General features: G+C 42.1%; 2 protein-coding genes across 2 annotated transcripts; both read left to right on the plus strand.

Moving 5' to 3' along the window:
* Positions 1-271: 271 nt before the first annotated feature.
* Positions 272-14,145, plus strand: LOC117061487 (vomeronasal type-2 receptor 26-like; the record flags this gene model as incomplete). The annotated part of the gene is made up of 7 exons (XM_033174325.1): positions 272-612; positions 6,391-6,537; positions 7,299-7,590; positions 8,242-9,078; positions 9,460-9,687; positions 10,281-10,407; positions 13,256-14,145. Coding segments are annotated over exons 1-7 (2,862 nt in total), but the record flags the coding sequence as incomplete, so codon positions are not given.
* Positions 14,146-17,048: 2,903 nt separating this feature from the next.
* LOC117061488 (vomeronasal type-2 receptor 26-like) lies at positions 17,049-25,735 on the plus strand. Its single transcript, XM_033174326.1, has 7 exons — positions 17,049-17,060; positions 17,365-17,468; positions 20,465-20,756; positions 21,619-22,095; positions 22,958-23,185; positions 24,293-24,443; positions 24,834-25,735. Exons 1-7 carry the CDS (start codon positions 17,049-17,051, stop codon positions 25,733-25,735), a joined length of 2,166 nt encoding a protein of 721 aa, XP_033030217.1.
* Positions 25,736-26,125: the final 390 nt, after the last annotated feature.

Consider the following 26,125-nt stretch of genomic DNA (forward strand, 5'->3'; position numbering starts at 1 on the left):
GAAAGACTTGCTTTTGAGTGGATCACTGATTTTGTAGACTGTAGGAAACCCTGTTTGGGGGGAAGACTGAATAATGGCACTTATTTCTTCCTTTAGATTACAAATTTATAAGGAGAAGACACCGCTCACCCTCTGGATTAAGGAGTCCGGGTCAGTTAGCAGGCAGCGGATACTTTGTAATGCGTATTAGGAAAGTTACTGAAGACTCCACCATTTCCTGTTTTTCAAACCCCGTGGTGTCCTTGAAGCCAATAGGATGGGAGACATAACAATGACAGCTTTCCAGCAGATGGTGTTAACAAAGTGTGAAGCTCTCCAGCAGATGGTGACAGTAAAGTTTGCCCATATTGGAACTGTTCTTGCTAGTAACATGCGAAAGACTATGACTTTACTTGATGAAAAGGTTGTAAAATTGTGCAAAATTATTAAAGGAGAAAAGGGCTGCGAGGATGAAGAATCAACAAAGCAAGAAGGACTCTTTAAGTGTGAGAGGCTTGGAGTCCAGAAAGCTGAAAGATTAGAGAGCTCTTGGAGTGAGAGATCAAGAGTTCAAGGAAAACAACAAGGAAAAATACAACAAGCAATAGAGTACAAAGAGGGAAAGATCTATGGGTATGTCAGATCAGTGGCCCAAAAAGAGGAAAAGAGATGCAACCTGGAGAAGAAGAATATACAAATGTGAATGCCAAGTCCAGAATTGGGCATGATAAAAATAATAAAAGAAGACGCAGGAGCTGGAAAGAGAGGACTTTTGGGGGGAGATCTGCGGGGGATGGGAAGAAGAAAGGGAAGGGTTAGAATGGTCAGGAAAGGGATGGGGTGAAGGAAGATTAAGTTTATTGAATACATGGAACTCGCAGAACTGACTGCGAGACTCTGAGACCAGAGGGAAGAGACGGTGCAAGAGGAGTGGAAGAAATCTAAAGACTATTTGAAACGATTCATAGACATTTGAATTTGAAATCAGAGGACATTTAAGGCTACAGCAATATCAGAAGTTAGGTTAAGATAGGACATAAGAAGTTTGGATTGGGTTATGTTTATTTGCATTAGGAATAAGATTATAGGTATACGAAGTTTATGATATACAAAGATTAAGATAAGTTGAGAGGGAAGAATGTACAATTTTATAAAGTTACTATAGTTAATTATAAATGTACGCAGAAGAGAGGACTCGAGGAGGTCCCAAAATAATGTGAGAAATAAGAGAAGAATGGTAAATAAGTGTTTGTTTACTATGTTTTTGTATTTTTATTTTTGTAGTATTGTAGTTTTGTTGTAGTGTTTTGTTTATTTTGTATTTTGTAGTTGTTATTTTTTGTTATATTTTGTTAAAACTCAATAAATTCTTATAAGAAGAAAATGGATTAAAACTAGTATAAGGTGAGAAGGAGGTCAAAGAAGAATGAAGCGGTAACATCGGTATGGTGTTTGGGTGAGAGATAAGAATTTGTTGGAAAGAAAAACACTGTTATGGCTATCCCCCATCAAACAAGTGCCCCTTAGAAAATTAATATGGGAAGGAAATAGGGCACTTATAGAAATATACTGACTTTTGCTGATACTGGTTTTAAAGTTAAAAAATTAGAAGACATTGAGGACAAAACTGCGAGGAGGCCCAGTGAGACCCGACAGGACATGCTGCTGCCACAGAAAGATCCAATGGGGCCTGCCGCTGGTAGGCCAGCCGAGGCCCAGCCCCAGGGGCGTAGCAAGGGGGGCGTAGGGAACGGTCCGCCCCACGTTCCATAATGGAGGGGGTGACAAATTATCAAGGAGCAATTGCTGCCCTACTAGGGCGGTTCATAAAAAACTTTTTTTAAAAAAAATGTCTGCTCCAAAAGTCTGATGTTACTATACTAGGGATTATATAGCTATATATGAAATTTCACACATATCGGTTAATATCTTGACCCTCCTCCACCAAAATAGCTGTTTACTAACCCTTGGATCACTCCAACGGGGAGTCGGCCAGTGTTGAATGTTCCCGTGGTGCAGGCCAAGCAAGCAAGGTCTCACTTGGGGACCAGGGTGCAGGTTCCAACCAGGTGGATACCGAAACCACGCTTGGGTTTGCCGTGGTCAATCCTCCCCTCAGGCCCCTTATGGGGGGGCCCTATACTATGTTGATATTGACCCATTTCCACCCTCATGCAAACAATCTTCCTCCACCTAACAAAGGAAAGGCATAATTTCATAATTTTAATACCATGTAAAAGTCAAAGCACTGTTTACAATGCAGGACAGAAAACTGTATAGCAAATGCTATTTTAAGGTTAGTTGTAATAATGAATATCAAGAATAATGATTGTCTGTGAAAATTGCACCTGCATATGCAGTGGCTGTGAGGGATCTCCATCAATTATCTCTAATTGCAGGGTCTTGACACAGTGTTTGCCGTTGGGAGACGCCCCTGGGAGAGTGTGCTCCAAATGACAAGAACAACATTCAGTTATACAGGTTTACACTAGTGCAAATACCAAGGCAGAACTGAACTTTAGAGGGCTGATTTAACGCAGATCAGAAAGTTTTCTGAAGGATTGCCAACGTAGTTCACTGTCTCTTGCAATCCAGCTAGCCCACTCCTATTTATTTTGGATGAGTCCAAAATCGTGTGCCATGAGATGTTTAATTCTGTCACTTGAATGCATCAAGTCAAGGGTGAAGAAAACACAGCCCCAGGGTCTGAACAGGACTCTCTCTGGTCCCAGGCCACAGACCCCATGGGCCCTGATTCACAGGCTGTATCCGTTGGTAGTTTTACTCAGAGCAAACCCAGTCAAATAAATGAGCATGATTATGTTGAGTCCATCAGTTTCAGTGGGGCTAAGCAGACCTACTAGCATTAGTTAGATACAACCCTGAGCATTTCTGCCTGGCTGGAATATATACTTGAGCTCTGATAATGCCGCTTCCTTGTCTGGCTGGACAATAGAGAGGGTGCTTGTAGGAACTGGCCCACTTTACATCCACTGTCCCACTCACTTATGCCTCTGGCTTGTCTGCCATGGGAAGGTTATTTGATGAGCCCTGCAGGACTGACACTCTGGGACACTCCCAACCACCACCATGTCACTCACCCCCCACTCAGGTCTTAACTTTGCAGGCTGGGCTTTCTCTCCACCTCCTCCTGGAATACTCCTCCTGACATAAGAAGCCAGAGCGGCTTCTGTCAGTCAGTGATGTCCTGTTCAAATCAGGACAATTGATGTGTGTGACAGGATTCAGCTTGGATTGGCAGGCTTAGTTGGAGCAGGCGGAGCGAATTGCAGGAAGTTGGGCTGCAGGTGGTGGGGGACCTCTCCTTCCCACCCCAACATCAACTGACTTGCAGAAAGTACAGATTAAACTCTGCATGCATTAGCTGATGGCGGAGGTCACAATCCTACTTGGTTTTGGGGTGCCAGTGAGTCACTCCTGGGAACTGGCTGGCTCCTCCAAATACTGCAGAAAGCATCACACACAGAGAGGGGGGGAGAGGGAGAGAGAGAGAGAGAGAGAGAGAGAGAGAGAGAGAGAGGGAGGGAGGGAGGGAGAGAGAGAGAGAGAGAGGGAGGGAGGGAGGGAGGGAGAGAGAGAGAGAGTGTCTGCTTGGTTCAGGTGTGCCAGTGAGTTCCCATGGAGAACGAGATGATGCACCCAAACCTTACAGAAAGGAGGAATGAAGTGCACACCAGCGGATGGGCGGGGGAGAATATGTTTGTTTGTTTGTTTGTTTGTTTTATATACTGCCCTGTATCCAAAGATCCCTGGGCAGTTTACAACATTAAGAACACATTTTTCAAAGCATCAGTAATAAAAACGTAATAAAAAGGAATAACAACAGACAGTACAATAATGCAATAACATAAGTCCCCCCCCCTGCACAGCTTTAACAGGTCATAGATTATTTAATGGGCAAAGGCCTGGGCAAAGAGGAATATATTTGCCTGGTGCCTAAAGACATGTAATGATGGTGCCAGGTGAGCCTCTCTGGGAGGAGCATCCCACAGAAGGGGAGCCACCACAGAAAAGGCCTGCTCTCGTTTTGCCACCCTCTGAATCTTTAGGGAAGCAGGTACATAGAAAAGGGTCAGGGATGGCAAGTGGAACCTTGAGGTATCGTGGTCCTGAGACATTTAAGGTTTTTCTAGGCAAAAACCAGCATGCCAGGTTTCTGGTCAACACAGAGTTAACTGTTCACCCGTAGGCGTTCTGAGGCTGGGTGCCTCACCCACAGTATCTGGGCAATTCCTTTGTTCAGTGTCTTTTTGGTTTCGCTTTTGAGAGAGAGAGAGAGTGTGCAGCCATGGAGCTCGCGTCTCTCGGATGTTCTGTTCTTTTTCTGCTACTGAAATAAAAGCTTCTGTTAGTTTAGTAGCACCGCTGTCTAGCTGATTTAATTATGACACCACTAAAGACGCAGACCAGATGCCATCCAGTCGCTGTGCTACTCTGCAACGCCCGGCAAGACTACAGCAGCAGTGAGCAGCAAAAGTGTGCCGGGCGGCCATTAACGTTGGACTGGATCATAAAGCTGAATGATTACAGCTCCAGGCAGCAGCACTACATGGGTCAAAGGTTTTATAGCCCACATACTTTAAGATGAATTGTGCGTGGAAAATAATTGGCAGCCAGTGCAGTCAGGCCAGGATTGCTGTAATATGCTCAAACTATCTTGTTCTGGTGAGCAACCTGGTCATTCAAGTAGAACAGGGAAGTGAGAAAGCACTTTGTGTCCTGTGAAGCACACAAAAAAGATTGGAAAGGAAACATGTAGGGACATGCTGAACACTTGAGTCCTAGGCCAGATAGATGAATACCACATGGGATGTGCAGATACAAGGCACCTGGTCCAAAATCATCTCTCAGGGGAAAGGAGAAGTGTGGAGAGAGAGCCAATCAAGGAATAATAAGTCCAGAATTAAAGTGCATACACCTGTGTAAGAAGACATGAACAGGTGAATGTCTTGAAGTTAGACCCCTGATCTTGTGAACTATGTGCTGGAAGCTGTCAAATCACAGGCTGACAGTACCATGGGGAGTCATATCCTGGAAATGTCAGACCACATCACAGTGTTGGAGGGCCATTTTCATGAAGCCCCATCCTGCTGTGATGAGGTGCAAGATAAGGTTTGCAAGTGTGTATCTCATACACAAATCCTTAGTGTAGACTCAGGTTTGATTCGTGGGAGCCTTTATGTTGCACCAATAAACCCAGGTTTGCCCCTGTGTAAAATGGGAGCGTAAGATGTGCAAATTAGGTGGGAGAAAGGAAGAGGGAGGAAGAAACATGGTGGTCCTGCTAAAATCAAAGATTAAAGCAAACAGAAAACTGCAGGTGCAAGGAAGGGAGCAGAGAAGGAGGCGCAGGATGAAAGAGAACAAAATGTAGAAAGAACAGAAGTTTTTTGGTAAAAAACTTATCACGGGTACGTTCCAGAAGCAAAATGGTCTCATTACTTTCTGCAGAAGCAAAATAAAAATGCACAGGATCTATTTATTCCTATGTCAACAAGCACCGAAGCTTGGAAAGTGCATACCCAGAATGATCTCTGGGTAAACCTAACTCTTGCTCAGGACTAAGCATTGCTGCTTACTTATTATCTCTCAAGGAAGACAGTAACAGCTGTACAATTCAGGGGGGAGAGGATTTAGCAATTTGGTCAGGCATGATGCAACTGCAAATAGGAAGAACACACTGAGGAATCATCTCCATCATTGTCAAAATTACTGGCTTCCATCCCCTTACATAGTAGATATACACATTCTGTTTGGATTAAAAAACAACAACAGCATCTTTACAAAGGCAGAACAGCTTGCTATTGTTCAGAGCTATATCTGGGCACAGCCAGGGCTCTGCCAGTCTTTTGTATCATCATTCTTCTTTTACATGTCTGGAGATGCTTCCTTCCAGTTATTGATTTCAATGAATATTCTTTCTGTGAAATTTGAACTTCCTTGACTAGGCATGGTTTAACTGAAATGCTGCTTCACCATAATGTACTTTCTGTTCTTTGGGGTAACTGTTGTGCATACAGTTATTTTCTTTGCAAACAAAGGGACAGTGAAATTCTATAACTATATAATAACAGATGGTGATTTTTTAAAAGAGTAATAATGTTATTATTTGTACCCCCGCAACCTCCAATCATCCCTGGGGATAATGTATGAAGAAAAAGGAAATATGCTGGCTAACTAAAAGACCAAAGCACTTGTGCATAGATGACCCAACAGCCCACTACTCAAAGGATACGTGAGCCAAACTGATAACATCCACATATAAGGCTGTAGTGGAAACATGGGAATCTACATTGGGACGGGAAAATTTCTCAGCAGGATCCTGCTGGTGCTGCTTCTGCTGTTGCTCCTTCTTCACACTGTATATAAGGCACATTCTATTAACTGCAGCATTTATGATGACCCTCTTCCTATTGCTCACGAATTTTACCAGCCAGGAGACCTTGTAATTGGTGAGATGGTTTCGCAAGTCATATACTTCTCTGATATCCAGTCTTTCATGGAACAGCCTTCACAGATACTGATAGATGAACCTATGTAAGGCATCACTTATTCCCCTTCTTACCGAGTCTAATATGGTCAGACCGAAATGATTGAAAACACATCATTGAGCAGTACTGTGATTCATATTTTGATGTTCTTTTTCATGGAAACCCAGTAACATTGTAAGAGTGGGGTGAAGCATTCTTCGGTTTTATGGAAGAGGTATGAGGTACTCAACCTCAGCATGACATGATGAGGGGCAAGGGTGGGTGTGGGTAGACAGAGAGACAGAGGCAGGAAACCCCCAATTCACACGAGGGTCATGTTCCGGGAATCACACCGAAAGCCAACTTTGTGTATAGTCAAAGCAAATCGGGTTCTGTGCCAGATGGGATTCCCAAAGTCTTTTTTCCCAGACACCCAACCGCTTAGGATTAAATTCTGATTGTTTTGCCAGTCATATAAAGCTGAATACAGATTGTGGTTTTACTGTATTCGTTTCTCTTATTAACTGTTTGTACTGCTACAAAGTTTTCCTTCGCTAGCCCCACTGAGATAAACAGTTCTGTGCTTCTTTTAATTATTTAGTATGCCTTCTACAGCATTTTCACATGGGGAATCATGCCTTGTCACTGCCCCACTATTTCTGTTCTGCCCACACTTTGTTCCTTCTCAACCGAGAAGGATGTGATTTTATGTCCATGTCCACCTTCTGACTCCTTCTCTATGGAACACCATTCCTCCTCCTCCTCCTCCTCCTCCTCCTCCTCTTCTTCTTCCTCATTTCAGTCCATTGTGTGGTAATTTTATTACAGCTCCGTGCCAAAGAACTACCAGCACATCCTGGCCTTAGCATTTGCTGTCGAAGAAATCAACAGGAATCCCAAAGTCTTCTCAAACATCTCTCTGGGGTTCCGCGTCCTCAATAGCTATTACACTGCAAGGATGACCTACAAGGCCGTGCTCAACCTGCTTTCCACGCAGCATAGATTTGTCCCCAACTTCAAGTGTCACAAGTGGAGCAATCTGATAGCTCTCATTGGAGGATGCATCTCTGAAATCTCTGCCAATATGGCCACCATTTCAGCAATCCACAAGATTCCACAGGTAAATTGGGAGCAGGGGTGTATGGGAAATACTGTCTTGATTTCAACACATTCTTCACAAGGTTCCTGCAAAGTTTTATTCAGGAGGGCAGATTGGGATTGACCAAGCAGTGCTGAGAGCCAATGGTCCAGAAAATTGGAGTATCTGTAAATTGAAGTGGATGGGTATGATTGTGTCCAGGACGTAAAGGATTTGAGTTTTTATGGGGGGTTTTTTTTCTTTTATAGTAGACCTAATACACAACTGAAAACACATAATGTAAGCAATGGCTGACAGAACTGTGTAACTTTAGTCCGGACAGGAAGAGTCTAGGGAGCTTAATATAGTACTCTAAAATATCTTACATAGAAGAGAGGAAAAACTAGTAGTCTACTGCTCCATAGGGCTGGACTAGATATTTTTAAAACATTAGGAGTAGCATTAAGAAATTATCAATAATGAAGCAGATTACTGGGTATTCTTCCACACTGTTTTCTCTTACTTGAAGTTTTCTTCTAGAATAACCTATGCAGACATTTACTGGGAAAGCTGTGCCTCTGAACTACCTTTGAAATCTATAGTTTACCATTCTCTCACAATCCATCCAAAACAAAACAAAACACCTCAAACATTTTATTTTAGCTCACATATGGATCCTTTTTGGCGATACAGGATGCAAACATGCACTTCCCATTTTTATACCAGATGGTCCCAAATGAAGCCAAACAGCACATAGGAATTGTGCGACTCCTTCAGCATTTCAACTGGACATGGATTGTACTTTGTGCTGTGGATGATGACAAAGGGGACCAGTTTCTACAGACAATTTTACCACTACTCTTTGAGCATGGCATCTGCTATGATTTCATAGTAAGATTAGAAAAATGGAATTATCTGGATGAGATGATACGCTTGGCTTTACAGCACTGGGAAAGTTATGCAATTGCATTTGAGACAAAAGCTAATGTATTTGTGGTTTATGGGGAACCTCCATCCTTTCAGGTTTTGAGAGTATTATCCTTTATAGTACCTGTAATGGGATGGCCACCTCTGGGTAAAGTGTGGGTTGCTACATCTCACTGGGACTTTGATTCCGTGTCTATTCAGAAAGACTGGGAAATACAAATGTTCCATGGTACTCTATCCTTCACAGTCCACTCAAGTCAGCCATTAGGGTTCCATGAGTTCCTTCAGACGATAAGACCCTTCTGGAACAAAGAGGATGTATTCATCCTGGACGTCTGGGAACAGACTTTCACCTGCTCCCTGAAAGCATCCAATGGACAGGAGGTGGAGGCCCAGCAGAAAGAACCCTGCACTTTGGAGGAGAAACTGGAGAACCTTCCTGGGGTTTTGTTTGAAAAACACATGACTGGTCACAGCTACAATGTCTACAAAGCTGTCTATGCTGTGGCACATGCTTTGAACTCCATATACAAATCCAGCTCCAAACATAGAATATTGGAAAGAGGAGAGAGATTTGCATTTCGGAATGTGCAACCGTGGCAGGTAATGACAACTGACAACTTCTTTGCTTTGCCTCCATCTACCACTGATCTCCCAGTTTTCACCTCACCAGTCGCAATGAGCTCCAGCCGTGTTTGGTGGCAAGAGCAACAGAAATTAGCCTGCCTGACCTTGTGCACATTTACTCAGAGTCAAAATCCCTGTCATTTTAGTTTGTCAAATACCCACAATAGGAACCCAGCTACCCATCTGGTTTGCTAGACATTTTCCATCAAGTGTATCCCCTCCAAAGACAGTTCTTTATGTAATTAATTTCATGATGATGATAATAATGGACTAGTGAAAATACTTCATCATCATATATATTGCTTTGAGAACAGTTATTCATATCATTAATTCCATGTAAATATTTCAATATTCCAGGTCCATCACTTCCTGAAGAGCCTTGTCTTCAACAGCAGCACTGGAGATATGGTGCAGTTTGATGAACATGGAGAAATGGTTGAAGGTTTTGATGTTACCAATTGGATCACTTTCCCCAATGGCTCACTGACTAGATTGAAAGTTGGACAACTGGAGCCTCAGGCTCCTGCAGGCAAAGAGTTGACCATCAATGATGAGCAAATCGTGTGGCATCCAAGTTTTAATCAGGTGAATTATAACTACAAACTCTTGACTCCATAAAAGGGGAATGTTCCCTTCTGGGCAGCTCACAATTCCTTCAGTTCTTGAGGTGCCCTATTCTAGATTTAATGGTTTATGATCCTTGACTTCATAAATTGATCTCAAACCTTAAATTAAAGCAAGGAGTCCTTTTGGCCATCTGTACCATTTAATTTCTTTGTGAAAAAATGTTCTCACATAAGCAAGTTACAAAGCACTTGAAAGTAACATATTAGATTTTGCTAAGGTGTCACAGAATATCACCACTTCACGTAGTGATTTCTTCAAGGAAAAAAGATGGACCTTTCTTTTATCCTCAAGGTATCTTTACTTATTTCTACAACTTCATATTTTGGGAGGTCTGGAGGTGGCACCGTCTTTTAATGATCCACTTTAAGGCTGAGTCTTAGACTGATCAAACCAAGAGATGCATCTGGGAATTGGTAACAAATGGGCGACAGGGGAGCAGATCCAACTGGTTGATCCTCAGTCTCTCTGCCCCTCACCTGAGTCTAATCACATGGAGGTGAATGACAGATAAGGACTAATCTATTGTTGCTCATCTATATGATTTTGTACAGGCGCTGCCCCTTTCTGTGTGCAATGACAACTGCAACCCTGGCTTCAGTAGAAAAAAGAAGGAAGGAGAGAAATTTTGCTGCTATGATTGTGCTCCGTGTCCAGAAGGAATGATCTCTAGTCAGAAAGGTGGGAGGCAGGAATTCCCATGACCTAAACATGAGTTTGGCCAAACTGCAGGAGGCAGTGAAGGATAGGCGTGCCTGGCGTGCTCTGGTCCATGGGGTCACGAAGAGTCGGACACGACTGAACGACTGAACAACAACAACAACAACAACAACAACAATTTATGGGATTTATTACATATATAAATAAGCTATTTATTACCTTTGTTTGGAGAATGCTGATAAATGCACAGGAGCCTAATACTAAAGGGATTTTCAAAAACAATTATCTTGTTGTTGAGTTGTCATTATTTAAAAAAGTATTCTTTGGTCAAAATTATTGGGCATTTGTAGGATTTTTAAAGGATTTTTTTTAAAAAAATCCCTCTACTTGCCATACGTTCAGGTTTTCCCAGACGTTTTGCCGATTCAGCAAAAATCTGCCTGGACGCCATTTTGCAGCCCAATTCCCAGATGTGTCAGGGAACACCTGGACATATGGCAGCCCTACATTAGACTGATCACAATTTTGCACCCTACACATCTCGTGGGACATTGTGAGGATAAAGTGGGGGGAACCAAGTATGCCACTTGTAGTTTCTTGGATATAAATGTAAAAAATGTAATAACTAAGTGTAGATGGATGGATGGATGATTAGCCGGCTATCTGAGATGGAGAAATGAGCAAAGTGCCCCTCGGTTGCCAGCAATTTCCCAGGCACTGAGAAGGTCCTCTCCTGGTTCCAGCCAACTCTAAAGCTAGGGTGGGAAACCTTTTGCATCCTCAAGGCCCCATCCTGTTCTGTGCAACCTTCTAGGAGTAGTTGTTGGGTCCTGAGGCAGAAGTGGAGGGAGCAACTAACATGGATTTTAACTTGTATGTGGGCTACTTTCCATTCCCATATCTCTAAATCCTTCAACTAGACACCAAGAGGTCCAATCAGCCAGGCAAAGACTCTCAAGGAGGCTGTAAAGCGCATGTGGTGAGGGTTGTGACCTGGTGAAGGGTTGAGGTCTTAGGAGAGTCCTGACTGCCAAATAGGGAGGTATGGACAGTCACTTTCAACCCACAGGCCGGAGGTCCCCATCCCTGTTATGCAGACAGAAGACTCATTTGGCCTTTCCACCAGACTGACAAATCTATGCATACCTTAGGGCTAGGTTTCTGCTTTCCAACTGGACCAGCCCATTATTATTCTATGGGCCAGCTGAAATTGTGTCTCTCTTCATAGATCAGGTACTGTAAATACAGGAGAAAACACGGGATGCCTTATAATTCATTCTTTTCTAAGCACTTTCTGGATGAGCTACTATGTCCACTACTTCAACACATGCCACCAGCTCTCACTGAACATAAAAAACCATCCAAAATGCAGTTTCAAATTATAAGATTCATTTCTCCTTGATTTTGTCAAAGAACACAAGAATAGACATCCTCAAATTCAAATTCAAATTCAAATTCAAATTTATTGCAGCTATAAGCCCATAAAAACATAAAATATGGAATATATGACATAAAGTTACAGCAAACCATAGACCCTGGAGTCATAGGGAAACAAACCACAGCACAAATACAAGTTTTAAAATTGCAACCAGGGAGCAGAAAACAAAAGTATTAGTGGTCGTGTAGTTGGCTACAGCGCCTTTTTTGATATATGACAGAGTTTAGAAACCTTGCCACCTGCAAGGTTGTATAGGAGTCATTGTCTTGCAGGAGTAAGGCAAGGTGTGACTCAGCTGGTGCACCTGTAAGTTTCTGAGTTATTGGTCTTAGTAATTTTGCCCGAGCCTCACTATGCAGGGAACAGATAAAGATTATATGATGGAGAGATTCCGTCGACTTTTTATCACAATCACAAAAGGCGGAAACTAGGCCCTTGGAAAATCTATGTCTCAGGACATTAGAAGGAAAAACATTAAACCTCGCTTTGGTGAAAGCGAATCGGTGCCCAGCAGTGGAGAGGGAGGATAGGTATAGAGGGACATGATGTATTGGGGTAACTCCAAAATTCCGAGGCGAGCAGACACCCCCACCCAGCATATGATTACGCTGCAGCTCCAAATCATCCAGTCTTTGTTTGATTAATCTTCTTGCCGAAGCAGGGTCTAAATTAAGCGAATCTGAAGGAGAGATTCCAAAAGACAGAAGTTTGGCGTGGATTTTCCCAGTCCAAGGGTTTGCAAATTTGTCATGCCAAAGACATTGGACGAGATAATGGCTGGGTAATCTATGCCAAAGAGTTAACCAGTAGGTGAATATTCGTTTCCATAAGAGAGTCTCTAGTGAAGGAATCTTCAATTCTAGTCGTATAGCTGCATTACTAACACACGTAGGGAGTTTTAAAAGCCGGCGAAGAAACTGATTTTGCAGCACCTCCAGCGGGGCCGGATTTACCAGAGCTGCCCAAAGCGGAGCAGCATAAGTAAGAGTGGTAATAACTTTTGCATTGTACACCTTTAAAGCCGAGGGCACGTGTAGGGCTCCATCTGAGAAAAAGAACTGGAGAAGTGCATGAGATAGAGTTTTGCCCTTGTTAAGTAGATGTTGAACTTGGGATTTCCAGCTCAGGTTATATTGAAAAACAATCCCTAGATATTGGAACTTAAAAACTTGATCTATTTTTACTCCACTACTATGTCCACTAGTTCAACACATGCCACCAGCTCTCACTGAACATAGAGTTTCAAATTATAAGATTCGTTTCTCCTGGATTTTGTCAAAGAACACAAAAATAGACACCCTCAAATCTTCTTGTGGCTGATTGCTTTTGACTGGCATTTCCCAGTGTGAAGGCCTACTTAAATAGCTGTTTGTGTTTAGATAGATGTTGGTCAACCTTCTGAAATACTTAAGCACCTCTTCCTGTTTTCAGACAAAGACGCTTGTGTCACTTGTCCAGAGGACCAATATCCCAAGAAGGACCAAACTCAATGTATTCCCAGGATTGTAAGCTTCCTCTCTTACAAAGGAAATTTGGGGATCATCTTAGTGGTGTTGGCTATTTCCCTCTCTTTCATCACAACTTTAGTACTTGGAATTTTCCTGAAGCACAAGGATACTCCCATAGTCAAAGCCAACAACCGGACCCTCACCTACATCCTTCTCATCTCCCTCCTCCTTTGCTTCCTGTGCTCCTTGCTTTTCATTGGACGGCCTGGAAGGGTGATCTGTCTTCTCCGACAAATGGCTTTTGGCCTTGTCTTCTCTTTGGCCATTTCTACTGTGTTGGCCAAGACGGTCACTGTGGTTGTGGCATTTATGGCCACCAAACCAGGATCCAGCATAAGGAAATGGGTGGGGAAAGGACTGACCAATTCGATTGTCCTCTTCTGCTGCTTCATCCAAGCTGCCATTTGTGCTCTTTGGTTAAGTACTTCTCCACCCTTTCCAGATAAGGACACACATTCAGTGGTTGGGGAAATCATTCTTGAATGTAACGAGGGTTCTTCCTCCATGTTTTACTCTGTCTTAGGGTACATGGGCTCCCTGGCCACTGCCAGCTTCATAGTAGCTTTCTTTTCCAGGAAACTCCCTGACAGTTTCAATGAAGCCAAATTTATCACTTTCAGCATGTTGGTGTTTTGCAGTGTTTGGTTGTCCTTTGTGCCAACCTACTTGAGCACCAAAGGGAAATACATGGTGGCTGTGGAGATCTTCTCCATTTTGGCCTCCAGTGCTGGATTGCTGGGTTGTATCTTTTTCCCAAAATGCTACATTATTGTGCTAAGGCCTGAGCTGAACAGCAGAGAACAAATGATAAGGAGGAAAAAATAAATTAAAATACAGATTAATCTCTTTGACTCTTACACATATTTCATTAGATATGATGGTAATAGAAATGTCATTGGAGTTGCAGTATGAATGTTTCATGCATTCAGTTGACCCCATCTCATGTTGGCCATGTACTCACATAAAGAATGAGGCATGACTTCATTTTTGAGGATTTATTTCAATATCCAATTTTATTGTATAAAATTAAAACATCTGTTATGTGAACTAAGTCCCAACCGTTCCTGATCCTATAGGAGCATCAAACCTATGCCTCAAATTTTGAGCAAGCTGAGGGGCAAAAACAAAATTAACTAGATTGACTTTGCTAAGAGAAGTATGATCATCTCTTCCCAGAACAGAGGTTTTGAGACACTGAGTGGTTGAATGGGTCAGATTATGGGACGTATTCAAAGACTTGCTTTTGGTTTTTCCATATATATTCTGTGCATTTTAAATGTCCTCTCCCCATCTTGAATTACTGTAGGTAAATGTATTTATGTTCTCATACTGGGAAATTAGGCCCTCTTCTTGTTCACTAAGCTGATTGCATGTTTACAGAGATGTAAAACAATCCAGATTAGTTTATTCAGTTGATAAACTAATCTCTTTCCAGGGATTTGTTTTTGACTGACAAAGCTAAGCATACATGTCTGCTCACTAAAATGAAATATCACTCAACTCCAGAGCTCGATCACACTCAGAGGCTGAACTTGCCTCTCCACTCTTACATCATAGAATGCATGCAAAATTACCCCCTTCAATAAACAGATATTGAAATCAAAATGGCATCAATTTCTCAAACGACTAATCCAATATATGAAAAGAAATGGTCCCTGTATCTTGCATTTTTTGTTGATCTGGTTAGTGGAGAATTTCTAAGAGAGAAATTATAGCAAATATGTGTAGAAAGTGGATGGCTGTACTTAATTATGAAGATGCAACAAGACTTCAGTAAAAGTTCATGTAGCAACTCTTTAGAATGGTCAAGTAGTACTCCAGCTTTGGGGTGTGGGTGACAAGAATGTTTTCAGGCTCCATTCTTTATTGTGCATCTAAACAATATTAACATCACCTCATATTGTACATTTGTAGACCAGGATATCTGAGGGATAGACCAGTTTCACTCTTGCTGCATGATGATGAAGTAGTTCTTGTGTCTTCCTCACAAACGAGTTGAGTAGTGTAAGAGGTTTTATATTCTGTCACTCAGCCAGATGTTTAATGTTGGTAAGAAACAGAGTCTGATGTCTAGAAAACATCAGTGACAACATATGAATGGAAACAAATTGCCCAAGTAAAGTTTGTAAAGGGAAGCCCTATTAAGGGGAAGTTTTTAAGGTTTGATGTCATATTGTGTTTTAATTTGTTGAAAGCCTCCCACTTTTGAAACAGTTTTTGCAGGTCTTTGTGCCATAATAAAGAATCTATATATGCACTAAGTATCTTTGTTGGGAGTATCTAAGAAAGTGTTGTGTCTTGAAAAAGTAAACCAAAAGTCCCCTTTGAATTAACTGGCCATTTATTTGACTCGTTCCTTTTGTTTAACGTGGTTGTGGTAATTGTGTGTTCAGACCCAGAAACCTCCCCCCTAAATAAATTCACACTTGACTCAAATTTTAGTTTGGTTTTTGGCAGAATTTAGGCCACAACTTTATTGATTACAGAAAGTGAGTGGTTGCATAGGCTCTGGTTCGACTAGCTTCCTTCCATGCAGCATAGGTCCAGCATAGGTCAGCAAAGGGTGAACACCTGGATAAGCAGAAAGCTGGGAACAGGCTCTCTCTGCCACCCAACTGTCCCCCTGGACTCAGGCACGGGCACAACCTCCTCCCAGGGGTTGATCAAACCATCGATTCCATGGAGTCCTTTAATGGAATATCCTTCACAAAGGGGTGGCGAGAGCGTTCTCCCATCCCTATCAAGTGAACCAGAGCCTCTCAGCAACCTTACAAGTTGTGATGATTTGCTACGCCCTAAAAGCCCGAAAAGTAGAGAGAGGTGGGCAGGTGTTCCGAATGCAAGCACCGAAAGAGGATGCTCTGGGTCATGTGCATGGGTATAAATACTGAACTTTGGCTATCAATAAATTGAGGATTATGAAAACATAGTAGTGCTGATATCTATTTTTGACCAGTGAAATTGGGATTTGTAGTTCATATTCAAGAACTGTTGATGGGATCTTGGTCTCCATGTTGAGTTGTCTTCTCTACTTGGACATGAGACTATATAACAGGGAGCAGCAAATAAGGAAAAAGAAAAGAGGATAACCACAATAAAACAATAGTTGCAAAATTCAGAAAAGGTATCCTAGGAGCTTTGTATTGAATGATGCCACTCCAGAGGCCAAAACACACTTGGGAAATTATAATCATTCCTATCATTGTCAAAATTACTGTTTTCTGTCTTGTGACACGATTGACGTCCAGAGCCTATAAGAAAAATCAACAATAAGCATATTGAAAAAACCTATATAATTCCTGTGTTATTCAAACTGGATCTAGGGATATGTAGGGTATTTTCATTCTTCTGCATAACCACTTTTCCATTGATCTTTAACAAATAAAGTATACTGTGAGTATCCTGGTTCCTCATACATTCTCTTGCTTGCCTTATTTATTTTCTGCTTCCCAGATTCTTACTCTGGAAAACTGAACCTCATTGGCCAGTATAGAATAGCACATATGCCCTGTAATTTGCATACCTGTCTTTTTGGGAAACAGACTGAGAATTCACAAGTTTGCATTTTGGTTCCTTTGCTCACCACAGCAAAATTACTGACGCCTGCCCTGTAGAGACACATGTTAAGTTGTTTAGAAATAAATTTTAAAAATTCACTCACCCTTAGGGGATAAAGGGAGGAGATAAAGAAAATACGCTGCTTAGGGAAATTAACGATGGACAAGGAGGTGAAATGAAATAAAGGAGCAGGACACTGGTACCCAGATTCCATAAATAGCCATTCTGCAAATCTGTGTAGCAGCAACAACATCTATCATTCAAGGAAGGCTGTAGAAAAGCTGAAAAACACCCACATTGAATCCTCCAACTGGAATCATGGGAACACAGTTTTGGAAGGGGAATTTCATCAACAGGATCTTGCTTGTGGTGATATTGTTGCTCATTCTACTGTGTCATACGGTGTGCAATGCACATTCTATTAATTGCAGCATATATGATGATCCCCTCCCTATTCCTCATGAATTTTACCAGCCAGGAGGCATTGTCATTGGTGAAATTGTTTCTCAAGTCTTTTTCCTCTCTGATACTCTCTCTTTTATGGAACAGCCTGCCCAGATCACAATTGACGAACCTATGTAAGGCATCAATATTTTTCACACAATTTGAAATATGTACAAATTATAATTGTTCAAGTTACAGGTAGGTAGCTGTGTTGGTCTGCCGTAGTCAAAACAAAATAAAAAAATTCCTCCCAGTAACAACTTAGAGCCCAGCTAAGTTTGTTGTTGGTATGAGCTTTCATGTGTATGCACACTTCTTCAGATATAATTGTTCAGAACATATCCTTAAGGAATGATGTGTTATATTGAGCTTTTGATGTAAAAAAAAGTGATGCTTGCATTGTTAATATGTGTGTGTTACCTTCTGCAAGAGAGCCAGTGTGGTGTAGTGGTAAAGAGTGGTGGACTCATAATCTGGTGAACCGGGTTCGATTCCCCGTTCCTCCACATGCAGCTGCTGGGTGACCTTGGGCTAGTCACACTTCTCTGAAGTCTCTCAGCCCCACTCACCTCACAGAGTGTTTGTTGTGGGGGAGGAAGGGAAATGAGAATGTGAGCCGCTTTGAGACTCCTTCGGGTAGTGATAAAGTGGGATATCAAATCCAAACTCTTCTTCTTCTTCTTCTTCTTCTTCTTCTTCTTCTTCTTCTTCTTCTTCTTCTTCTTCTTCTTCTATGTCTTGTTGGGCATAAACCGCTAGTGTGTTTCCTCCAGATATCGTACAGAAAGGAATGGATCGTGTGCATTCCTGTTTCGCAGCTGGAGCAGGTTCCTCTCGTACAATCTATTTATCGAGCATGTATTATTATTTGCTTGCAGGATGGTTATCTGTCAAGGAGCATTTATCTTCTTTCTGTTTGTCATTTGTTCATGCTACATTTTAAATTTATTTCCAAACTGCTAAAAGTCCTATTCCTTTTTAAATGCATGACAAAATGAGGAAACCTTAAAACCAGTGCTATTTTTCTAGAAAAAGAGGTCTGTTCTCTTGTAATGGCAAGGTGCCCACCTGAGAGGTGCCAGAACTGAGTTCCAGTGAGTTCTGGCTGAAAAAAAGTCCTGCTTAAAACTACCGTATATACTCGAGTATAAGTCGACCCAAATATAAGCCGAGACACCTAATTTCCCTACAAAAATGTGGGAAAGCTTATTGACTCAAGTATAAGCCGGTTCACCTTTGCCACTGTGGTAGAGGAGGAACGAGCAGCCCAAAGCAGCCATTTGGGCTGCTCCTTCCTCTTCCTCCTTTGCTGCTGTGGAGCTCACCCCGTCGCAGGGTTTCGAACCGCCATTCTTCTGATCAGCAAGCCCTAGGGCTCTGGTTTAACCCACAGCGCAATGTTCCCTTGTGTTATACAGAGAAGGCTGGGATCCTGTCCTGTTTAAGCAGGAGCCAGGGAAAGTGAGCACCTGTGGGGTTTCAGTACTTCCTTAACTGATAGGCTTTCTGCCTTCTGGGGTCTAAAGTTTGCATTTATGTGAGCAGTTCAGGAATGGAACAAGCTGCCTGGGGAGAGTAAAGAACCACCGTTCTTGTACACTTCTTAAGGAATGGTTGACTTGAGTATAAGCCGAGGGCAGCTTTTAAAGCACAAAAAGTGTGCTGAAAAACTAGGCTTATACTCAAGTATATATGGTATTTCATTTCTGCTCTCGCTATACTTTGTTGTCTTTCATCCTTGATCTCAATCTCAGTGTGTCCCTTGCCATTTCAGACTTCAGGTATTTCTGACATTTGGCTTCATATTGTTATGTTTTAGAGAAATGAACATGTTTCTTATTCCTGTTTTAACACATCTAATTTGCAAAGCTTACTCTCTCACATTATACAGGGAGAAACATAGGGGCATTGATGCAATACATAACAGACTTTAGAAGGACGAAGCAAACCTCTCCCTCTTATGGAAGTATTGTTAGATGAGCCAATATTTACAAACAGAAACTTGTCCCTATTTGTTGTTCATACTTTTTAATTTAGAATTTAATTTAGAATTGTAAAGTTGGAGGGGACCACGAGGGTCATCTAGACCAGCCCCCTGCCATGCAGGAGTCTCATGCTCAACCTACTAAGCCATCCAGAAGACATTCACAATTACAGTTTAAAAGTGTGCTTATTAAATACGGTACTGCCCCTTTTTAAAGGTGATTTGTGAACTGACTCCCGTACAATACAATAGTATCTGGGAAAAGGATTTCATTGTATTTTCCACCTGTAATATTTCATTAAGCATTTAAAAAGTCATGGAAATATATGAGCATTTAGATCATTGGTTGATTGGAGAAATATTTATTTCATAGGTCTAATTTTTGTACTTTGTTATGTAATCTTTTGCAGTTATAAACTACAGTTTAATCCTAGAAACCTGTAGAGATGTGATGATGAAAGGCACAAGTGTTGTTATTGTTGTTGCTGCTGCTGTTGTTGTTGCTGTTGTGCTGCTGCTGCTGCTACTGTTATGGCTGTGGTTTTGGAGCCTTATTTGCCCCTACGGGTTCCCATTGTTGCGCCCGGTGAGAAAACATAGAAGCAAAAAAAAAACCTGAGGCTTCTGGCTTCAGAGAGAGAAAGATTTAATTTCTGCATGCAGAGGTACTTCGGTGTTTAGATAGCCAAGCAAGTACAAAACTAGTCAAATTTCAGACAGTTCTTATAGACAGTTCTCTGGCTCTCTTCCCACCCCAGAAAACTTCCTCTTGTCCATATAAGGAACATTTCCTGTTGTACATATAAGGCAAATGACATTTAGCCAGAGTTGGTTCATGTGCACTCCAGCAAGGCCATCCTATCTCTTGACCTAGGCAACAGTTCCTCTCAATGAAGGACAGCTACAGTACTCTCTGCGTAAGGTCTACTGTTATCTCCAGACACTTAGTAAGGCAAAGCTTGCCAGAGAGAAGTACAATGCAGATCAAAGTTCACAGCTTTACAGAGCAGTTTCATACAGAAAAGCTTAACAGGGGCACTTTTATACTTAATACATTCACTGGACTAACAATACATTCAGGTAAATATATAGGTTAGCTAATTAACCCCTTCCAGTTTTATTAAACAGCTGCTAATTTTCTTGCAGATCAGTGCCAAAGAACTACCAGCACGTTCTGGCCTTAGCATTTGCTGTCAAAGAAATCAACGAGAATCCCAACATCTTATCCAATATCTCCCTGGGGTTTCGTATCCTCAATAGCTACTACACTGCAAGGATGACGTTCAAGGCCACCCTCAGCCTGCTCTCCACAGAACATAGGTTTGTCCCCAACTTCAAATGTGACAACCAAAACAATCTGATAGCTTTCATTGGGGGATGTATCTCTGAAGTCTCTGCCAACATGGCCATCATTTCAGCAATCCACAAGACTCCACAGGTAAGTTGTGTGCATGAGCGCATGGAGGTTTCACAAGTATGGTACACCATCTTGGTTTCAGGAAACTCTCCTGACAGTGTTCGCCATGACTTTTAGTTACTGAATAAGAGAAATATGGGCTAGATGATTATACAATCTGATGGATAGAGAACTTGTAGGACAACTGAACACATGGAGTGTCCATCAATAGCTTCTCATCAGAGTTTGGGGACATTTCAAGTGGGATGTTTCAGGGCTTTGTTTTGATGGTGTTGTTTCTCAAAATATGTATTGATCGCTGAGACAAAAGGGTGGAGAGAATCCTTATCAATTTGGAGGTGACAAAAGCCTTTGGGGAATAGACAACACTTCAGAAGACAGGGAAAGAACTCATGATGCCAAACAGAACCTACTTACTCTCACAACATATTTATTTTCTCAGCAAGAGATAAGCCACACCAGGGAAACCTTCACCGAGTCCTAAAGTCTTCAAGCTGGTCAGGAACCCTACAGGAATCTCCCAATTGCATCTGTCTGCCATGTCCCCAAACACATAACTCAGATATTACTTCTAGAGGTTCTGGAAACAGGGTGTGGAAGTGATTGATTAGTGTAGCTGGGGCTCTGATGGCACAGTGCAGGTTGCTCAGACAAACAGCCCAGTGGGGCATTTTTGTGACAGCGGCCTTTCTAATCTGCTGCCTGAGACATGAAGCTCAATGTGGCTCCTGACCAAAGATAGTCAGGTTCTCATGCAAAGTCACCCCATCTGAATTTTCACAGGACATTGAATGAGATGGACTACAGGACTGCTTTTTACTACGGAAATCTATGATGTAAATGCTTGTAACCCATTGAAAAATGCTTTTTAATCTTATTTCAGCTGACTTATGGATCATTTCTGCCACTAAAAGGTGTCAAAAAGTTCTTCCCATTTTTGTATCAGATGGTCCCAAATGAGACCCACCAGTACACGGGGATTGTGCGATTACTTCAGCATTTCAAGTGGACATGGATTGGGCTTTGGGCTGTGGAAGATGACAGAGGGGACAGGTTTTTAAAGACAATGGTCCCAATCCTTTCCCCTAATGGCATCTGTTATGCCTACATAGTAAGAATACCAAAATTGACTTATGTGGATGAGATGATAGACTTTGCTTTACAGCATTTAGGAACCTATGCAATGGTCTTTGAGGATAACCCAACTGTGTTCATTGTTTATGGAGAACCTCCATCCTTTCAGGCTTTGAGAATGTTGATATTTGTATCACCCTTATTCCTTTTTCCAACTCTGGGCAAAGTGTGGATTGTTACATCCCACTGGGATTTTGCATCACACTCTATGGAGAAGAACTGGGAGGTACAAGCATATCACGGTTCCATATCCATCACAGTCCACTCAAATCAGCCATCAGGATTCCAAAGGTTCATTCAGAAGCTGAGCCCTTTCTGGGCAGAACGAGATGGCTTTATCCAGGAGTTCTGGAAACAGGCATTCGGCTGTCTATTTAAAATGTCTGAAGAGCCAGAGGAGGGAAAAGAAAATGAAATCTGCACTGGGGAGGAGAAGCTGGAGAGCCTTCCTGGAGTACTGTTTGAAATGGACATGACTGGCCACAGCTACAATGTCTACAACGCTGTCTATGCTGTGGCGCATGCTTTGAACGCCATCTACAAATCCATATCCAAACATGGGGGATTGGAAGAAAGGGTCGGACTGTTTCACAGTGTGCAATCAGGGCTGGTAATTAGAAAGCAATACTTTTAAAATCCCCCTTCATGGATCACTGCCTTGTCATGGCGAAGGGGCTACTAACATGAGTTTGGCCAAACTGTGGGAGGCAGTGAAGGATAGGCGTGCCTGGCGTGCTCTGGTCCATGGGGTCACGAAGAGTCGGACACGACTGAACGACTGAACAACAACAAACTTTTAAAATCATAGAATTCTAGAATTATAGAGTTGGAAGGGGTCTCCGGGGTCATCTTGCAAGGGGTTGGACTAGATAACCCTCGGGGTCCCTTCCAAATCTACAAATATATGATTCTATGATTGATTGATTGATTGACTGATTGACTGATTGACTGATTGATTGACTTACTGACTGATTGATATTCACAAGTGGCCACCTACATAAACCAGATGACAACTATGAAGACGACTTTGGGAAGTTCACTAATCTTAGCACTTTGTTGTCTTGTTATTCATTTCTCTTTCAATCGAGGTTCACCATTATCTGAGGAGCATCACATTCAATAATAGTGCTGCTGAGAATGTGCACTTTGATGAAAATGGAGAATTGGTTGCAGGTTTTGATATTACAAACTGGGTGATGTTCCCCAATGGTTCAGTGGTTAGAGTAAAGATTGGAAGATTAGAACCCCGGGCTCTTCCAGGCAAAGAGTTAACCGTTCATGATGACCAGATTGTGTGGCATCCACGTTTTAATCAGGTGAGACATGCCAGAAAGAAAAGTTTTGGCCACTTTAACTTTCTGTTTGCTTTTTAGCTGCTAGATTATTCAGGATAGCAATATTTTATATATACATTATTAAGTATAATTGTTTAATTTACACTGAAATGCAGAATGCCTGTCTGTATTGCAGAAAGAGTTTAACTGCAAGATCGCACTGAAGCTAAAGAAAAGCAAGACACGCTCTCTGAGCTCCTTGATGGCTTGATACTTAAATGTGCTTGTTCTCTGGCAGCTCTGATGAGATATTTAACTTTAGATCACATGGGAGGCAATTGAATTGCAAATCTGCCATCTTGGAAGGGTGGTGGCTTGAGTCTTTGTTCCCAGGCTCTGTAGGAGCACAGTAAAGGTAAAGGGACCCCTGTCCAGTCACGGATGACTCTGGGGTTGTGGCGCTCATCTCGCTTTATTGGCCGAGGGTGTCGGTGTACAGCTTCCGGGTCATGTGGGCAGCATGACTAAGCTGCTTTCTAGTGAACCAGAGCAGCGCATGGAAATGCCATTTACCTTCCTGCTGGAGTGGTACCTTTTTATCTACTTGCACTTTGAGGTGATTTCGAACTGCTAGGTTGGCAGGAGATGGGACCGAGCAACGGGAGCTCACCCTGTAATGGGGATTCAAACCGCTGACCTTCTGATCGGCAAGTCCTAGGCTCAGTGGTTTATACCACAGCGCCACCCGCATCCCTTCTGTAGGAGTAAAGGTGTGTAACACAGTCTCCTTGAGGGACAGCAAATAGCTGTGGTCTGTTTGGAATCTTCTTTTATTTGTTATAAGATTCTGAGCCTGTGTGGATATGCACCAGATATGGAATTATTTGGATGTTGTTGTTTTTTTGTTCTGTTCTGAAGAAAGTTCTGAGTAAATTTTATTAGATCATTTTGTAGAAAGTTCTGCAAGTAAAGTTTAAAATAATATATTATAGGTCTGCAAAATGTTTATTTCCAAAAGGTTTTATGCATCCAGTTGCTTCAAGCTGCACAATACACATTACATGGTTCTTTTAGGAATTGAGCCAATTGGTTCATCTTCTCAACGTAATTCTCATAATAGTGCTGAATGAATGAAGAGCACTAATCAAGTCCCTTTTATATTATTCTGTGCAGGTGCTGCCCCTCTCTGTGTGCAATGACAACTGCTATCCTGGCTACAGCAGGAAAAAGAAGGAGGGAGAGAAATTTTGCTGTTACGACTGTGCTCCATGTCCAGAAGGAATGATATCTGGCCAGAAGGGTAGGCGACAATTATTTATTGTGATATCATTCCTCTTCTGTAACATAGCAGGTTTATCATATTTGCTTTGAGAATGCACATCCCTTGAACATACAACCCAAACACAAGAACACTCTTCCTTATGTTATTTCCAAGAGCTGGGATTCAGAAGCATCCTGCCTCATTGATACCCCTATTTTGTATTAATTTGCCCAATCCTCTTTTAAGGCCACCTGAGGTGATGACCAGGTGCTCTTGGAGGAAACTGATTTTCTACATTGACTTCAATCAGGATTTATATCCAAAATATCAAAACCCATAATCAACAGTAAACTTTTGCACTAAATTAGATTATTGGAATTATGCAGCTCAACCTATAGAAATATTTGAACAGCTCTTTGTTGTTTTCAGATATGGATGCCTGTGTCAAATGTCCGGAAGACGAATATCCAAACAAGGACCAAACTAGATGCATTGCTAAGGTTCTAAGTTACCTCTCTTACAAAGAAGATTTGGGGATCACCTTAGCTGCCTTGACTATTGCTTTCTCGTGGATCACAGTTTTAGTTCTTGTGATTTTTGTCAAGCACAGGGAGACTCCAATCGTTAAAGCCAACAACCGGACACTCACCTACATCCTCCTCATCTCCCTCCTCCTTTGCTTCCTCAGCTCCTTACTCTTTATTGGGAAGCCTGGGAAAGTGATCTGCCTCCTCCGACAAACAGCGTTTGGGGCCATCTTCTCTGTGGCCCTTTCCAGCATTTTAGCCAAAACCATCATGGTGGTGATGGCATTTATGGCCACCAAGCCAGGTTCTACAATAAGAAAATGGGTGGGGAGAAGACTAACAAATTCCATCATCCTTTCCTGTTCCTTTCTTCAAGTTGGCATATGTACTCTTTGGCTAAGTACTTCCCCTCCATTCCCAGACACAGACATGCACTCGGCGAATGAGGAAATTATACTGGAATGTAATGAAGGTTCCACTGCCATGTTTTATTTCGTCTTGGGCTATATGGGTTTCCTAGCCATGATCAGCCTCGTGGTGGCTTTCTTTGCCAGGAAATTACCTGACAGTTTCAATGAAGCCAAATTTATCACTTTCAGCATGTTGGTGTTTTGTAGTGTGTGGTTGTCTTTTGTTCCAACCTACCTGAGCACCAAAGGGAAATACATGGTGGCTGTGGAGATCTTCTCCATCTTGTCCTCCAGTTTGGGGTTACTGGCCTGCATTTTTTCCCCTAAGTGCTACATCATTCTTCTGCGACCTGAGCTGAACAACAAGGAGCAATTAGTAAGGAAAATGAAATGAAGGCATATGTCCACCTCTTCATTCTGTAGATGTAATCTCTATCATATTCTCACCTTGTGGCCTGCTGGCTTGCATTTCCCCCTCTTAATGCCACATCGTTGTGCCGGGGCCCAGTTGAATAACTGAGAATAAATAATATATCCTAGAAAAAATAAACTATATGAATAAACATTGCCATGAAATTTATTGTGTCCATTTCTTCATTCTGCATATATATAGGGCTTTTGTTCAGCCAGAACTGACCGGAACTGAGTTCCAGCATCTCTTTGGTGAGTTCTGGCACCTCTGTAGCATTGCAGTGCCATTCCCAAGCACAAGAGCTGCAGGATGGAGGAGTAGGGTAGCATGGCGGTCAGAGCTGTGTGGCGGAGGCAGTGGGCAGCACAGCAA

This window comes from Lacerta agilis, chromosome 17 (genome assembly GCF_009819535.1).
Source record: "Lacerta agilis isolate rLacAgi1 chromosome 17, rLacAgi1.pri, whole genome shotgun sequence".
In the NCBI taxonomy this organism is placed as follows: Eukaryota; Metazoa; Chordata; class Lepidosauria; order Squamata; family Lacertidae; genus Lacerta; species Lacerta agilis.

Excerpts from the sequence above, each read along its gene's own strand:
- LOC117061488 (XM_033174326.1), top strand. Across the intron at positions 22,096-22,957 it reads CTATGGAGAAGAACTGGGAG|GTTCACCATTATCTGAGGAG; the intron begins GTACAAGCATAT and ends CTTTCAATCGAG. Across the intron at positions 24,444-24,833 it reads AATGATATCTGGCCAGAAGG|ATATGGATGCCTGTGTCAAA; the intron begins GTAGGCGACAAT and ends TGTTGTTTTCAG.